This window comes from Hypanus sabinus, chromosome 7 (assembly GCF_030144855.1).
Source record: "Hypanus sabinus isolate sHypSab1 chromosome 7, sHypSab1.hap1, whole genome shotgun sequence".
Taxonomy (NCBI): domain Eukaryota; kingdom Metazoa; phylum Chordata; class Chondrichthyes; order Myliobatiformes; family Dasyatidae; genus Hypanus; species Hypanus sabinus.
This window is the reverse complement of record NC_082712.1, coordinates 19,272,978-19,290,339: the sequence shown is the minus strand read 5'-3', so window position 1 is coordinate 19,290,339 and position 17,362 is coordinate 19,272,978. Positions and strand designations below refer to the sequence as shown.

The 17,362-nt window shown below is 44.2% G+C and overlaps 1 protein-coding gene across 1 annotated transcript in view; it reads right to left on the bottom strand.

The window, feature by feature from the left end:
• Positions 1-17,362, bottom strand: part of galntl6 (polypeptide N-acetylgalactosaminyltransferase like 6) — a 784,854-nt gene that overhangs the window by 70,024 nt on the left and 697,468 nt on the right. Inside the window, exon 10 of the mRNA XM_059974280.1 lies at positions 4,849-4,965. Within this exon, the coding sequence (XP_059830263.1) occupies positions 4,849-4,965 (117 nt within the window). The remainder of the gene's footprint in view (positions 1-4,848; positions 4,966-17,362) is intronic.

The window sequence follows — 17,362 nt, the reverse complement described above, 5'->3', positions numbered from 1 at the left end:
AGCTATTTTCAAGTCCAGCCACAAATTCTCAGTTGGATTGTGGTCTGGATTCTGATTTGGTCACTCTAGGGCATTAACTTTGTTGTTTTTAAGCCATTCCTGTGTAGCTTTGTCTTTATGCTTGGGATTATTGTCTTTTTTGCAAACAAATGTTTTCCCAAATCGCAGTTCTCTTGCAGACTTCATCAGGTTTTCCCTGCATTTTGCTGCATTCATTTTACCCTCTACCTTCACAAGCCTTCCAGGGCCTGCTGCAGTGAAGATGCTTGACAAAAGGGATGGTCTGTTTTTGATGATGTTTTTATGCCAAACATAGCGTTTAATTTGATGGCCAAAAAGCCAATTTTGATTTCATTAGACAATAGAACCTTTCTCCAACTGAATCCAGAGGCCCCCATGTGCCTTCTGGTAAACTTTAGCGGAGACTTCATGTGAGTTTTTCTTTGCCACTCTCCCATAAAGCTGCGACAGGTGAAGCACCTAGACAACAGTTGTTGTATGCGCAGTCTCCCCCATCTCAGCCACTGAAGCATGTAACTCCTCCAGAGTTGTCATAGGTGTCTTTGTGGCCTCCTTCACTAGTTCTATTCTTGCACAGTCATGCTGTTTTTGAGGATGGCGTGCTCTAGGCAGATTTACAGCTGTGCCACATTCTTTTCATTTCTTGATGACTGTCTTAACTGTACTACAAGGAATATCCAGTGACTTGGAAATTTCCTTGTATCCATCTCCTGACTTGTGTTTTTCAATAACCTTTTCACAGAGCTGCTTTGAGTGTTCTTTTGTCTTCATGGTGCAGTTTTTGCCAGGATACTGACGCACCAGCAGTTGGACCTTCCAGATACAGGTGTATTTTTACCACAATCAATTGAAACACCTTGACTGTGCACAGGTCTCCAAAACCAGAACTCCATTGAACTAATTATGTGACTTCTAAAACCAATTGGCTGCACCAGTGATGATTTGGTGTGTCATATTAAAGGGGGGGGGGGTGGGATATTTATGCAATCAATTATTTTGTGTTTTATATTTGTAATTCATTTAGATCACTTTGTAGAGTTCTGTTTACACTTTGACACGATAGAGTCTTTCTCTGTTCCTCAGAGTCAAAATAAGCCAAATTAAATTCACTGTGATACTATGTTGTAAAACATGAAAACTTCCAAGGGGGTTGAATACATTTTATAGGTACAGTACTGTACATGTGTTGGTGCGTGGCCTAGTGGATAAGGCATCGGTCTAGTGATCTGAAGGTCACTGGTTCGAGCCTCAGCTGAGGCAGCGTGTTGTGACCTTGAGTAAGGCACTTAAGTAACACAGAGTAACACATTGCTCTGCGACGGGTCCTAGTGCCCTTCCCTTGGACAACATTGGTGACGTGGAGAGGGGAAGGCCTGCAGCTTGGGCAGCTGCCGGTCTCCCATACAACCCTGCCCAGGCCTGCGCAAGGCACAAATCCATGGTCTCACGAGACTAACGGATGCCTATAAACTGTACATGTGACAAGTGAAGCTCATCTCTTTCCTGTTCCTTCAGTATATCGTGTGCATTGATCTGCATTTCCAGCATCTGCAGAATCACTTGTGTTTATTACTCCCTACCATAATAATTCTTATAGTGCTGACTCCTGTACCTCTTGTTCCCAGGAATACAGTCTAATCAAAAAGCAAAGTATCGCTATATTTTGTGCCTACACCTCCTCCAGATTTTCACTTTCTTTTGATACTTTCTTTTGCTCTGGACTTTATCCTCTTCTGTTATTTGATCTCTCCTGCCTTCCAGCCTGTCACCGGTCCCGCCTTTTGTTCTGTCCTCTCCCCTCCACTTGTTCTGCAACTCAAAACCTAGCAATCTGGCAGCCAGCCAGACTCTGATCATTATGCAGCAGTGTCTTACATTCATTTTACTTACGACTTGTAGCCGAGCTGGGCATATCTCCATATTTATTAGCGGCTGTGAACGTAATTCAACAATGAATCTGTCCAATGATTCTGGAAGTCTATTTGGTAGGGGGTATGTTTTTTCTCCAGGCTATCTGGAACTCCATCAACTCAGATAATGGAAGTGCTGTATAAGCTAAAGAATTACAATTAAAGATCTGGAAAGCAGTTTCAACAGGGGCTAAGGTGGTTAAACGGAAGCCAGGTTTTAAATTAACCTGCTATAATATTGGCAGACTTGCCAGCCAGCTGCCTTCTCATTTTGTGGCGACTGGCATTTATCCGGCTCAGTTGGATGTCTGCATTGATCAGGCCTGGGGCTCTTGCTAGTCGGCAAGGTGCAATGAGCTGCCTGCCACTGCGATGGACACTGGGGCCTTTCACAGTTTATTTAAATGGCTTGGATGTAGCATGATGGTGAAGTTTGCTGGCAGTGGTTTAAGAAAGCAAGCTGTGACCAAGACTTAGGAACAGGGAACACAGGACGTTACAGCACAGTACCAGCTCTTCAGCACACCTACTCCAATATCAATCTAATCTTCTCCACCTAATTTGCCCTGCATTTTGCTATCATCTACGTGCCTATCTAAGAATTTCTTAAATATCCATAATGCACCTGCCTCTAGTACCACTCCTGTCTGGGCATTCCATGTACTCACCACTCGCTGTGTGAAAAAAAATTATATCTGACATTCCCCGTACACTTTCCTCCAATCACCTTAAAATTATGCCCCCTTTTATTGGGCATTTCTGCCCTGGAAAGAGGCATTGGTTGTCCACTCAATCTACATCTCCTATCATCTTGTACACCTCTACCATGTCACCTCTCATCTTCCTTCACTCCAACCCATCCACATAAAACATGCTCTCTAGTGCAGACAGCACTCAGGTAAATCTCCTCTGCAGCCTCTCCAAGGCTTCCAAACCCTTCCTATTATAAAGGTACAAAAAGCTAACGGACTGGTTACGTGAGTGGGCAAAGACATGGCAAAATGTGGGACAATGTGAATAATCTTTCAACAATGAGCTGGAAGATGCAGAGAGATCTGGTTATCCATGCATTATTCACAGAGGACTAGTGTTCAGACACCGCAAATAATCAGGAATAGCTAGGGGAATTGTATCCAGTCATGGGGTGGTTATTCTTGATTTACATGGGGTATAGGTGAAGCCACATTTGGATTATTCTTTGCAATACTGATCTCTTTATTGGATATAAGTGTGAGGGAGACGCTCAGAAAAGGTTTACGGGAGTAACACCTGAGCTTTTATGAGGAAATGTTGGACAGACGGCACTTGTATCTGCTGGAATGTAAACCATCAGGTCATAAAACCATACAGCATGGAAAGTCAGGCCATTTGGCCTATTGAGTCTGCTCACCATTCCATCATGACTGATATTTCCTTGCAATCGCATTCTCCTTGCTATGACATCCTTATTAATCAAGAGCCTATCAAGCTCCACTGCAAATAAACCCAATGATTTGGCCTCCACAGCCATCTGTGACAATGAGTTCCACAGATACACCACCCACTGGCTAAAGAAATTCCTCCTCATCTCTGTTCTAAAAGTCATCCCTTTATTCTGAGGTTGTTCCCTCTGGTCCTGGACTCTCCTTCTAATGGAAACATCCTCTCCACACGCACTTTATTTTCAATATTCAGTAGGTTTAAATGAAAACCCCGTCATTTTTCTAAACTCCAGTGATTACAGGCCCAGATCCAACAAATAGTCCTCATACATTAACCCTTTCATTCCCAGGATACTTCTTATAAACGTCCTCTCGTTCCTTTCCAATCTTTTCTTTTATGGGGTCCCATCCTGCTCACAATACTCCAAATGTAGTCTTACCAATGCCTTCTAAAGCTCCATCCTTGCTTTTATATTCTAGTCCTCTCGAAATGGATTAGTTTATCATTCACAAGAAAGGTGAGAGGGAACTTGACGAGCACATAAGATCCCACGGGGTTGTAACAGGGCAGAGATGGAGAAGCTGGGAAACAAAAGAGTACAGATGCTGGAATCTGGAGCAATGCTGGAATCTGGAGCAATGCTGGAGGAATTCAGAACTTCAGGCAGCATCTATGGAGGGACATGGACAGTCGGCACTTTGGAGACACAGGAAACACAGCAGATGCTAGAAATCTGGTTTAACACACTCAGAATATTAGGGACTCAGCAGGTCAGGCAGGATTTATGGAGGGAGATTATGAGTTGACATTTCCGGTTGAGGCCCTTCATCTGGATTGAAGATTAGAGGGGAGACAGCCAGTATTAAAAGGGGGAGGGGAGAGGAATGGAGCAAAATCTGGCAGTGATACGTGGATCCAGGTGAGGAGGAGGGATAGGCAGATAGGAGAGATTGGGACTGGCAAAAAAACGCTGAGAGGTGATAGGTGGAAATAACAAAGGACTGAAGATGATTCAACCTGATAGGAGATGTATGTGAAGTATGCAACCAAATATGGTGGGGAGGGCAGGTGGAAACGACGGAGGAGGGGCCCCAGTAGGAGGAGCGTGTGGGTGATGGGCAGATGGAGAGGGTGGGGGAGGGGATAGAGACATAGAGAAATAGAGGTCCACATTTTTGTTAAATGAAATGTGAGACTGCTATGTTCAGAATCGGAATCAGAACGTAGTTGGACCATCGTTGCTACCCATGCCTTTGGCTGCCAGTGGAAACAGACATCTCAAAAAGAGTAGAGGTACTAGTAATTAGGTGTCGCAAAGCAACAAATGTAATGACATGCTCTATGCTAGTGATACTAAACCTGATTCTGATCATATCAATCTCAAATTTCATCTAACAAAACTTTTGGAACATCTTGCTTAGGGTCTTGTTAAGGGTGTCATGTACAAATTAGATTGCTGTTGTTATGGTTGGTGAAGCTTCTAGCCCAGTGGTACCTGCTCATGTGACCATGTGCGCTCAGAGCCATCCTTGATGCAGATGTCCAGCCTTAGCTCTGCTCCTGTCGCCCCGTGCTTGCTGTCGACACATCGGTTCGTGGCCGCATTACGGATCTGAAACACACAGTGGCAAGGCTTTCCTTATTCCAGCTTAAATGGTGCCTACATCATAAGCACAGCAAATTAAAGTGCCTACACAAAGTGATGGTACAGCCCAGTCCATCACAGGCAAAATCCTCTCCAGCATTGAGCACATCTACAAGGAGTGCTGGCATTAAAAAAAGCCTCAAGGACCCCCACCATCCAGAGAGCTTTCCGTAGATCGATTATGTCATTAAAAAAAAATTGGATAGATATATGGACAGAAAAGGAATGGAGGGTTATGGGCTGAGTGCGGGCCAGTGGGACTAGGTGAGAGTAAACGTTTGGCATGGACTAGAAGAGCTGAGATAGACTGTTTTCGTGCTGTAATTGTTATATGGTTATAAAAAAGCAACATCCTTCATCAAGGATCCCCACCATCCAGGCCATGCTCTCTTCTTGCTGCTGCCATTGAAAAAGAAGTACAGGAACCTCAGGTCCCACACCACCAGGTTCAGGAACAGTTATTACCCTTCAACCAGCAGGCTTCTGAACCAGTATGAATAACTTCTATTTCAAATCAGAACTAATTCCACAACCCATGGACTAACTTTCAAGGACTCTATGAGTCATATTCTCAGTATTTATTATATTTTTTATTTGCATGGTTTGTCTTCATTTGCTCATTGGCTGCTTGCCCGGGTTTGTGTGTAGATTTTTATTGACTGTATTGTTTTTCTTTGTTCTACTGTGGATGCCTGCATGAAAATGAATCTCAGTGTAGCATATGATAACATATATCGACTTTGAAAATATATTTTACTTTGAGCTTTGAACTTTAAAGCATCTTTGGCATGTTTCAAACGACTGTGGAACTTGGATTCAAGAACTCCACAACGCTGATGGAAAGTACTTGGGGGAGCAGAGGAGGGTTGCAGAAGCAACTGAGGTGACCCAACAGCTGGAGCTCACTTCGACACGATTGGATCTTACAGCAGTGGAGAATGCCATTCATACCTCTGTGACCCTGCAACTCTTTGCAAATCGCACCCCTGGACATTCTCTCTTCTCCCCTCTCCCGGCGGGCAGAAGATACAAAAGCCTAAAAACACATACCACCATGCACAAGGAGAGCTTCTATCCCACTGTTAACAGATACTTGAATGGTCCTCTTATACAGATGGCCTGTTGGCCTTACGATCTACCTTGTTATGATCTGGCACTTTACCACTTACCTGCACAGCATTTTCTCAGTAGCGTTTACACTTTATTCTGCATTGCTGCTGTTTTACCTTATTCTAGCCCAATGCACAGTGTAATGATTTGATCTGAATAAATGCCATACAAGTTTTTCGCTCGGTACATGGTAGATGTGACAATAATAAAGCAATACTAATACCAAAATTAGATTAGATTAGATTTATTTATGAATCACATGTGCATTGAAACATGGAGTGAAACATGCTGTTTGCATTAACAACCAACATGAGTTGAGGATGTTCTGGGGGCAGCCTGCAAGTGCGGCTACACATTCAGGCGCTAACACAGCATCTCCATAATGCTCAACAGAGCAACACACAGCCAATGTTCCAGTCCTTTGCCCTTTAGCTGTAACTATATAACAATTCCCGTTCAAACAGTCCACAATGGTGCAGCTAGCAGAACTGCCGTCTCTCTGTGCTGGAGTCTTATATTCAATATTGACCCCAGCGCTATCTGTGTGCAGTTTGCATGTTCTTCCTGTGACCGTGAGTACTTTGGTTTTCTCCCACATCCCAAAGACTTGCAGCTTGGTTTGTTGATTGGCCAATCTTCTTAACTTTGGAGCAATGAGGAAGGGAATTGCAAACTGTCCTCTGAAAAGTTCGTAATGTCAGGTCTTTGGGAGAGTTCCATTCAGAGATGGATTTTGACAGATTGGGGTTTCAAATGAAATGGGAAAATATAGATTAATCGACAGATAAATTGGGATTTATTGATCAATCCTACAGACCGTACAAATCCCTCTGCTCCCGTATTCTGGCATAAAAATGGTGAAATTATTCAGCATGATGTCAGCACCCATAGAGGAATAAACTCTGCAGGTCTGATGTCAATGACCTGAAATATTAATTGATTTCCTCTTCATTTTCTGTTTTTCCCTGCAATTTTCTGTTTTCATATCATATTTTCAGCATCTGCAGTGTTTTATCATTGTTTAAGGGAAGATATTACATTTTATATAGAACCAAAGAGAGCATTTTGTAGGATTCAACAGTCCCACATGTTGTGTTCTTTATATGTACCGTGGGTTACTCATAAGGAAACAGATTCTTGAAGAACATAACTAGAACTTTTATTTACAACAGCAAACAGCAACCACGTTTTAATATACAAGCTTCTTGATTATTCTGTCATTTCTGTGCATTCTCCAAACTCTGTCCAATCATGTTCTTACACGTGACACATGATATCACCACATCTTCTTTTCCCTAAAAAGAAAAACAATTAGCAACATTAATCAAAACAAAATAACAACATAATTTAACAAGTCTCTATCAGACTCTCTGGGGGTTTACAAACACGAGTAAACCTTCTAAGTGGTTCAGACAGCTCTTGTGTTTTGTTATTACTTTCATGCCTCGTCTGGTCTGCATCAGTTAACCCTGAAGTTGGCTCTTCCTTGAGGTCTTTGAGAAGAAATCGCAATTCATTCATTAACTGTGTAATCTCTTTTTTATGCTGAGACTTCATCATTTCAATAAAACTTCTCAATTCCTTCACTCGTGCTTTCACTTCTTCGATTGGACCCTGATTCTTGTCACTCTTTGGCTTCAGATCCGTATTGTACTGTACCGGCAAGTTTCATAACAAAGGATGGGTCTGGGGTCTTTCTTTACGACTTCTTTTACTTTTGCCGCATTAGAATCAAATTCTGTTCTCTCTTGCTCTTTCATCAAGTCACTGTATTCTGACTCTGTCACTGTCCAGGACTAAGACTCTTTTCACCAAGTTCAGTCTCTCACAGGCAGATAAATCCAGAATTGACTGTACATTCTTTGGCACAGCCACAAATGAAACGAGTGCACAATATTTTTGTGTGATACATTTGCCACACATGTTCCTTTAACTGGAATGTCTGCACCTGAATACCCAGTCACTTTTATATTTGTCTGATGTAACTTTGTTCTTGGCTTTAATGCATTAAACTCAGATTCTGCAAGAACACTTACTTGTGCTCCAGTATCCAGTTCAAACAGAATATTGTTTTGGTTCACTTATAATGGAATAGTCCAGTCATTCTTACTTTGATTGTTTTCACAAAGCACAAGTATATAAAACTCCTCACGTTCATTTTCAAGCACTGCATTTATGTGTTTTATTTCTTTTCTACTTCTGCAACAGCATGAAAAATGATTACTCTTACCGCAGTCGTTCCACATTTTTCCATACGCTGGACACTTCTTAGGTCGGTGCTCCCGCCCACAGTGATCACAAAGTTTTTTTCTTTCAGTTGACGTCTTGCTCTCTGTCGGTTTCGCTGCCATTTTATTACTTTTTCTAACATATTCGTGATTATTCACAGTGTGTACACTGAAGTTCTCAATAAAAATTCCAAGATGGCGGCGCGACGCAGCTTGCAGCAGCCACTCCGGAACTGATTATCTGTTATTTGTGAAGTGGGGTGCCGTGTGCAATCATAATTGATTGAAAATGGACGTGGGAGCATGGAGGAACATCGGGAAATCTCCAGGAAGACCTTTATCGTTGCTGCTGCTGCTGTGAGGTCCAGGACTCTGCTGGGAAGAACAGGCCCCCAGTCCTTGGGATCGCGTTGCCGATGGCCATTGGCAGGGCCATCTTAATACACTCGGCAGAGGATGGTGCTCAGAGAAGCTGTTCCGGAGGGGATGGTTGTCGGCTCGGAGGTTCGGCGGACTCGGAGTCCGCTGCGGTCAGGTCGCTTTCGGTGTGTGCTGCGTCTGCGAGGCTGGGTTCGATGGAGCTTTCACTGTGTGCTGTACCTGTGAGGCTGAGTCGGGCGGCACCGTGGAAGTCCATAGCGGGGGTATTCCCTTCTGCTGCCGGTGTGGGATGGCGAATCTGTCGGGACCCTGGGGACTTGTGGAAACTGTGTGGTGATTTCTTTTGAACTTATAGTCCTTTAACATCTTTGGACTATCTTTACTGTGCCCATAGTCTGTTTTTTTTAAAATCAATTATGCTATTGTTTGCAATGTTGTAACTATATGTTGTAACTATGTGGTTTTGTGCAGGTCTTGTAGCTTTAGTTTTTGGTTTTGTTTGTCTGGTGGGATTGGAGCTCCTTTCCGGGGAACGCACTAAGACGGTAGCGCGATATTAATACGCAGCAGCCTCTCCGGACTCTGGACACGTGACACGTGACACACATGACACGTGATATCACCACAGTATTGTGCTGAATAATGGACCACTCCTTCCACTTGTACAGTCTCTCAACCACCTCATCTGGAAGTCATATATGTGAACCTATCCCGTTTCCTTTAACAAATGTGCTTCTGGATGAAGGGCCCCTTATAAATGTACTGTGAACTCCCAGGATAAAACCATTGAAAGGTTCTCACGTCCTTGCCAAGTGCGTATTGTAAGCAGCCAAGTCAATTGAAAGAGCAGGTGCACCATTCTCTTCATCTGAGCCAGCATTAGACAATGAGCACTTGGCACAACCGTTGTTATGTGTATGTTAGTGTAGCGTTTACTGCCTGTATCATGAACGACTTGGAATATTCTCAATGCTCCAGCAGATGTGTCCAGGTCATCAGAGAGACTGCAAATCAGCAAGGAAGATAATTCACTGGGAAATTTGTTAGCAGAGAGACATGCAGCACAGAAAAAGGCCCTTCGCTCCACCATGTTCAAGCTTGAAGCAGTCTCTCAATCTACGTCGGGTTTCATTGATACACTGGAGCCCACACTGGGAGCACCGAACACAGTATATAACCCCAATAGACTCACAGGTGAAGTGTTGCCTCACCTGGAAGGACTGTTTAGGGCCCTGAATGGTAGTGAGTGAGGAGGTGTAGGGGCAGGTGCTTGCAAGGATAATTGCCAGGAGGGAGATAATTTCACTGTATGTTTCAATGTACATGTGACAAATAAAGCTCATCTTTATCTCTGAAGCGGTGAGGATGGAGTTGAATGCCTGGTGTTTGGGGGTCCCTCATCAGCGAGCCTGCAGTTCGAAGCCTAGTCTTGGTGATCGTCGGGTCGTGGGGTCAATGCTGAAGTTGGAGTTTCAAGGGTCGATTGGCCAGAGCCTCAATTCTGTGAATGTCTGCCAGTCTGCTGGTGACGTTGAAGGCCCAATATTCGCGAGTGCGACTCCGCTGGAGTCTGGAAGCTGAAGACGACCCATTCTGGGGTTGGAGGAGTGAGTGTGTGCGTGCGTGCGTATGTGTGCGTGTATAAGTGGAATGAGGTTAGTTTTGCTGTTGTTGTTTTGTTGTTTGTTGCATTTTGTTTTGTTGTGTTCTGTGTTGTTCTGCTGAACATTGTGGGCGAGCTATGTTGGCATCGGGATGTGTGGGGACACTTAGGGGCTGCCCTCAGCACACCCCCGCACTGAGTTGATCGTTAATACGAACAGCATATTTCATTGTATACTTCGATGTGCATGTGATAAACAAATCTGAATCCTGAATCTTGATGATTGAGTTATCCATGTCAGCACAGAGGGGGTCACTTATGTCCCACAGCTGCTGTGTCCTCCAGTATGGCTCACATTTATGCATCGTAACTCTTGCAATAAAACAGATATGGAAAGCCCAGCCTTGAAGATGATACATCATCTGATGCAGCGTTTTTGACAGCAGCTCTTACTCATCATTTTTCACACTTTATCTTCGGTAGGAGTTTCTGGCCGACATACCATTTTGTCTCTGAATAACATTCGAGGCTGCACAAACCCACCATTGTTTTAATGCATTTGACAGAGACACAAAGGGTAGCTGGAGCAATTTTAATTAAGTGCACTGGTCAGTGTTCCTCCCCTGAGCATTTTCCATGAATAAAAGTAGCACAAAGGCTTCCCTAGCCAATAGAGAAGTAGTTAATCTAGCAGAGATGGAAATTGTAATCTAGCGAGGGAATTCCAAAGGGAGCATAGTATCAAGACATCTGGAATGAAACGATAGATCTGAACACTGGTCTAAGGGAATAAAATGTAATTAAATGTTTGTAGGTATTCCAGAAGGAGCACAATCTAGCAGATTAATAAGAGATACTTGAACGTACAAAATGTTAATTCTTCCTCTGAGAATCAAAAAACAGATAATCTCAAAGTGAGTTTAAAATAGTAATGAAAAGAGAAATAGACTTGGGACATTGAAGCAGATGTTGCTTTATGCTGTGTTTTGAACAAAAGGAACTGGTGTAATTGCGTGAAACATTTCCGGAAACAATTCCATAGTGTCATAGAACACTACAACATAGGACCAGGCCCTTCAGCCCATCTGGTCTGTGCCAAACTATTAATCTACCTAGTTCTATCAACCTGCACCCGGATCATATCCCTTCTAGTCATGTACTTAACCAAATTTCTCTTAAATGTTGAAATCAAAGCTGTATCACCACTTCTGCTGGCAGCTCATTCCACACTCTCACCACCCACTGAGTCAAGAAGTTCCCCTCATGTTCCACTTAAACCCTTCACCTTTCAGCCTGAATCCATGACCTCTCATTCTAGTTTCCCCCATCCTCAGAAGAAAAAGCCTGCTTACGTTGACCCCTCATAATGTTGTGTACCTTAATTCTCCTACGCTCCAGTCCTAACCTATTCACAATTTCCCTACAACTCAGGTCCTCAAGCCCGGCACCATCATTATAAATGGTCTCTAAACTCTGTCAGTCTTATTTACATCTTTCCTGTAGATGGGTGACATAACTGCACACAATACTCTAAATTAGGCCTCACCAACATCTTATACAGATTTAATATAACATCCTATCTCCTGCACTCAACACTTATAAATATGAAGGCCAATTGCCAAACACTTTCTTTACAGCCCTAGCTACCTGTGATGCCTCTTGCAAGCAATTATGGGTCTGTATTCCCAGATTCCTCTGTTCTACCACACTCTTCAGTGCCCTACTGTTCACTGCGTAAGTTCTACCCTGGCGCCTCACACTTGTCTGCATTAAATTCCTTTTGCCAGTTTCTAGTCTATTTTCCAGCTGGTCCAGATCCTGCTGCAAGCTTTAATAGTCTTCTTCACTGTGCACCTTGCCCCCAATTTGGTGTCATCAAGCAATAATCAAGTTTATTACATTATCATCCAGATCGCTGATATAGATTATTTAACAACAATTGGCACAGCTCTGATCCCTGTGACCCACCACTAGTCACAGGCTTCCAGTCAGAGAGGCAACTATCTACTACCACTCTCTGGTTTCTCCCAAGGCAAGGCCAATGTCTAATCCAATTTACTGCCTCCTTCTGAAAGCCAAGTGACTGAACCTTCTTGGTCAACCTCTCACGTGGGACCTTGTCAAAAGTCTTGCTGAAGTTTACGTAGACAATATCCATGGCCCTGTCCATCCACTGCCTTGCCCTCATCAGCTTCCCTGGTAACTTCCCTGAAAAGCCCTATAAGATTGATCAGGTGACAACATGCTCAGATGCTGCAGCAACAAACAAAGGTGTAATTGATCATGCTTTAGGTTTTTCTTGATGATTACAAGATGCTGCTGGATATTAAAAACATCGAGTAGTGCAGATTGACCACACTGGTGCGTTGCTCAATATCAGTGGAGCTGGGCTTGCTGTGTGCACCGTGTTGCAATCTGCTTCGACCCCTGGGGAGAAAGCATCAGGGGTGTTGCATGCAGGTGACGCACAGCCTAATGAGCAGTGCAGGTGATAGTCTCGGACGTTTTTTGTTGAGATCGCAAGGCCCTGTTGGAGGCTGGTAACGTAGAGTACTGTGAGTCCAATTCTCCGGTTCCTTGGGAAGACCGACGGCGAGGGGGCTGTGTGGCCTCAGCTACTGTGCAGACCGGGCCCTCGCGCCTCAGGGTTGCCTGTCGCAGCCACCAGGGATGGAGGCTCCAGAGCTGGGTGTGCGCCAATGGATTCCGTGCTGGGCTGGTGGCTGGCCGCTCCCTTCGGTGCTGCCTTCTAGTGTTTGCTGGGTGGAAGACAAGCTGGAATGCATTCATCTGCGACTGTACTTGCAGGAGATGAGGAATGGCTGTGGGCTTGTTCTTGCAGAAACATGGCTCCAGAACAACATCTATGCACCATCCGTCTACAGGCCAGGACACTCAAGGCATTGGGCTATATTTTGTTTTTAACAGTATGTTTTTCTGCTACTGTAATTATATGTGCTATATGTGCCGAGTGCTGTACCTGACTGTTGGTACCGTGTTTTGCACTTTGGCCCCAGAAGAACTCCATATCGTTTGGCTGTATTCATGTGCATAATTGAGTAACAATGATATGAGCTTGGTTAGATGTGATCTACCACACACAAAGCTGGGTTGACTATCCCTTGACAGTCCCAGTCTATTCAAAAATGCTACATACCCGGTTCCACAGATTAGCTTCCAGTACCTTACCCACTACTGAAGTCAGGCTTACCGGCCTATAACTTATTGACTTATTCCGAGAGCCTTTCTTAAACAATGGAACGACATTCGCTATCCTCCAGCCCTCCAGCATCTCACCCATAGCAAAGGACAGTTTAAATATCTCCGCTAGGAGCCTCTGCGTTCATTCAAACCTAAGAATTTCCTACAAATTCACCTCTCATCAGCTTCCCCTGCCTGAACTGTTGTGGTTCATTACTGAATAAGTGCTACACCGCTAGTACAAATACAGTGGGCAGAATGGCCTCATGATGGACTGTAATGTTTCTGTGATTCTATGATATAAATTCAAATGTTGGTTTGTTGGTTTCTTTCCCTCTTTCCTTTCTCCTCTTTTGTCCCTTCTCTCCCTTTTTGTCACTCTCTTTCTCCTTCTCCTCTTTCATTTTCTTTCCTTTTCTCTTTCATTCTTTTGCTTGCTCTCTTTCTATACTGTCTTTCTTTGCTTTCTGCTGGCTGCCATCCAATCTGAAGCACGAGATTACAGCCACTAGTTGGCAACGGGCTCCCTTGTAAACACTGGAGAATTCTGTATTCTCATTTCAATACAATGACGTTGAATGCTCAACAATACCTTTGTATCTGCCAATGCTGCTGAGATGGAAGACGCTGAGACTTCTAGATCCAAAGTGTAAGTATCACGATCCTCCTAGTCCAACCACGTAGATGCTGCGACCAAGAAAGTACAGCAGTGCCTCCACTTCCTCAAGAGGCTAAAGAGGTTCAGCAAGTCCTCATTGATAATATCTGGGTCACAATTCCAGTGAAGCAAATTCACTTCTGACCTAAGGTGCTGTCAAGATCAAGATTCATTTATTTATCATTTTTGCATGAAAATATGGGTGGTGGAGGGGAGTTACATCACTACCAAAGGAGGTGTAAGGCACACTATTCCTCTGCCAGCCTGCAGGTCACCCTTGGGCAAGGTGTAGCACTCGCTTAGACCCCGATCAGAGTTACGTGAAACCGCAGGAGCAGGTGGTGGATGGCCGTATGAGCAGCCGGTGCACATCACAAGTCCCGGATATGCGACCACTGATGCCCGGCAGACAATCTCTGGAGAGTATTGATAATGACTGGGGCCACCTGTCTTGTAAAGACACTGCCCAGAAGAGGGCAAAGGCAAACCACTCCTGTAGAAACATTTGCCAAGAACAATCATGGTCACGGAAAGACTGTGATCTCTCATGTCATATGACACGGTACATAATGAACGAACCTACGTTAACGGAAACTCGATTGTTGACAAGGTCTTGGTAGGCCGTAGGGCCTGTTTTGTGCTGTATGAAACATAGAGAATAGAATTATACAGAACTTGGACAGGTCCTTCAGTACACAATGTTGTAAGAACTAACAAACTAATAACTAAATGTGATGTAATCCCTTCTGCCTACTTGGGGTCCATGGGCCCCTTGCTTAATGGCCTGGTTTAATTGGACAAGACTCCACACTGACATTCGGGGAGATGCCCCTCAGTCACTAATTTTAATGAAAGCCCCCCCCCAGCTTTTGCAAGAATAATTTTTAAAAAGCACAGACCTAAAATAAAACATACACCATGCGCACATTCAGCTGGTGAGAACCAGATTGAGCCAGCTGGGTTGAGTTCTGAATTCTGGTGGTTGAGTTAAAGGCGTGGGTTTGGCCAAGTGGTAAGATTAATTGCCCTGGGGGTTGGAGGAGTGAGTGAGTGTGTGTGTGTGTGTGTGTGTGTGTGTGTGTGTGTGTGTGTGTGTGTGTGTAAGGAGATAAGGGGCTTGTTCTCCTGTTGTTGTTTTGCGTTGTGTTTTGTTGAGTTTTGTGTGGTTCGGCTGAGCATTGTCGACATGCTCTGCTGGAGCTATTTATTTATTTATTTAATTATTTTGTTTAGCGACACAGCACGGAATAGGCCCTTTGAGCCACGCCGTCTCAGCAACCTCAGTGGTGGGGTATCCAGAACTAGGAGGCACGCCCTTAAAATTGAGGGGCGACCTTTTAGAACAGAAATAAGGAGGGATTTTTTTAGTCAGAGAGCGGTGCATCTGTGGAATGCTCTGCCACAGACTGTGGTGGAGGGAAAGTCCATGGGTCTGTTTAAAGTGGAAGTTGATAGTTTCCTGATTGGTCAGGGCATCGAAGGATATAGCGAGAAGGCAGGTGCATGGGGTAAAGTGGGATCCGTTATCAGCCATGATGGAATGGCAGTGCAGACTCGAAAGGCTGAAAGGCCTAATTCTGCTCCTATGTCTTATGGTTTTATGGTCTCATGGTCATGGTCTAAACCCAATTAACCCTAACTTAATGAAGGGGCAATTTACAATGGCCAATTAACCAGTCCTGATGAAGGGTCTCAGCCCGAAACGTCGACTGTGCTTCTCCCTGTAGATGCTTGCCTGGCCTGCTGTGTTCCACCAGCATTTTGTGTGTGTTGCTTGAATTTCCAGCATCTGCAGATTTCCTCATGTTTGGACCAATTAACCTGCCTGGTTTGTCTTTGTACCGTGGGAGGAATCGAGAACACTCCGAAAAATCCCATGTGTCCCATGGGAAGGATGTACAGAGACTCCTTACAGACAGCTCTGGGATTGAATTCCAATCTCTGGAATGGCCTGACACACTAAATGCCACACCACCATGGAGCCTAAAAATGTGGGCCAACACTTGCAGGCTGCCCCCAGCACATCCTTAGTTTATGCTGGTTATTAATTTCACTGTATAATTCAATGTACGTGTGATAAATAAATGAATCTGAATCGGAATTAGTCACTGTAAATTGCTCTGGGGGGAATAAACTGGGTTTAGTGTAAATTGATACCTGATGGTTGGGTTGGATTTAGTGGGTCAAAGTGTGAGTTTACATGCTCTGTGACTCAATGTTGATGGCGCTTCAGGCATCTGAGTAATTTTTAATTGTATACTGTAATTAATATCTGTCTGAAGTTCCAGTCAGTTGGAACATTTGCTTCCTGTGGAATCTGCCAGCAGAGGGCGCAACATTGCCATGAACTAAAAATGTGTTGTAGTACAGTCGAACCGCTGCAGGTGGCAGCACAGAGCAACAAAAGGCGAGCATTTTGTGTGTGTTATGATCTGTATCACAGTGGCTTTCCCTAGTCTAGATAGCTGTGGTTTTACAGGCAAGGTACACCAAAACAAAAATTTATGTCTTTGTGTGTGTGTGTGTGTGTGTGTGTGTGTGTGTTAATGTAACACTATATACGAGCCAATGATCAGGGTTTAATTCCTGCCGCTGTCTGTAAAGAGATTGTATGGTCTCCCCGTGAGCTCGTGGGTTTCCTACGGTGCTCCAGTTTCCTCCCACATTCCAACAAAGTCATATGGGTTAGCAAGTCACAGACATGAGAAGATCTGCAGGTGCTGGAAACTTTGCGTCTATTGCTCAGTAAGTTACGGGTTGTGGGCGTGCCAAGGTGGCGATTGAAGTGTGCTGACACTTGCAGGCTTCTCCCAGCACAACCCTTGGACCATGTTGAAGGTTGCTGCAAAATGACCGGGTTTCACTGTATGTTTCAATGTACGCGTGACAAATAAAGCTAATCTTGTGCGTGTATGTCACAGAGAGGTACAGCACAGCAACAGCATGCAGTCCATGCTGAAATCATTTCAACTGCCTACTCTCATTGGCCTGCACTGGGACCAATGCCCTCTGTACCCCTACTATCCAAACTTAGCATAAACATTGAAACAGCACACACAGAATGCTGGTGGAACGCAGCAGGCCAGGCAGCATCTATAGGAGGAAGCACTGTTGATGTTTCGGGTCGAGACCCTTCGTCAGGACTAACTGAAAGAAGAGAAAGTAAGAGATTTGAAAGTGGGA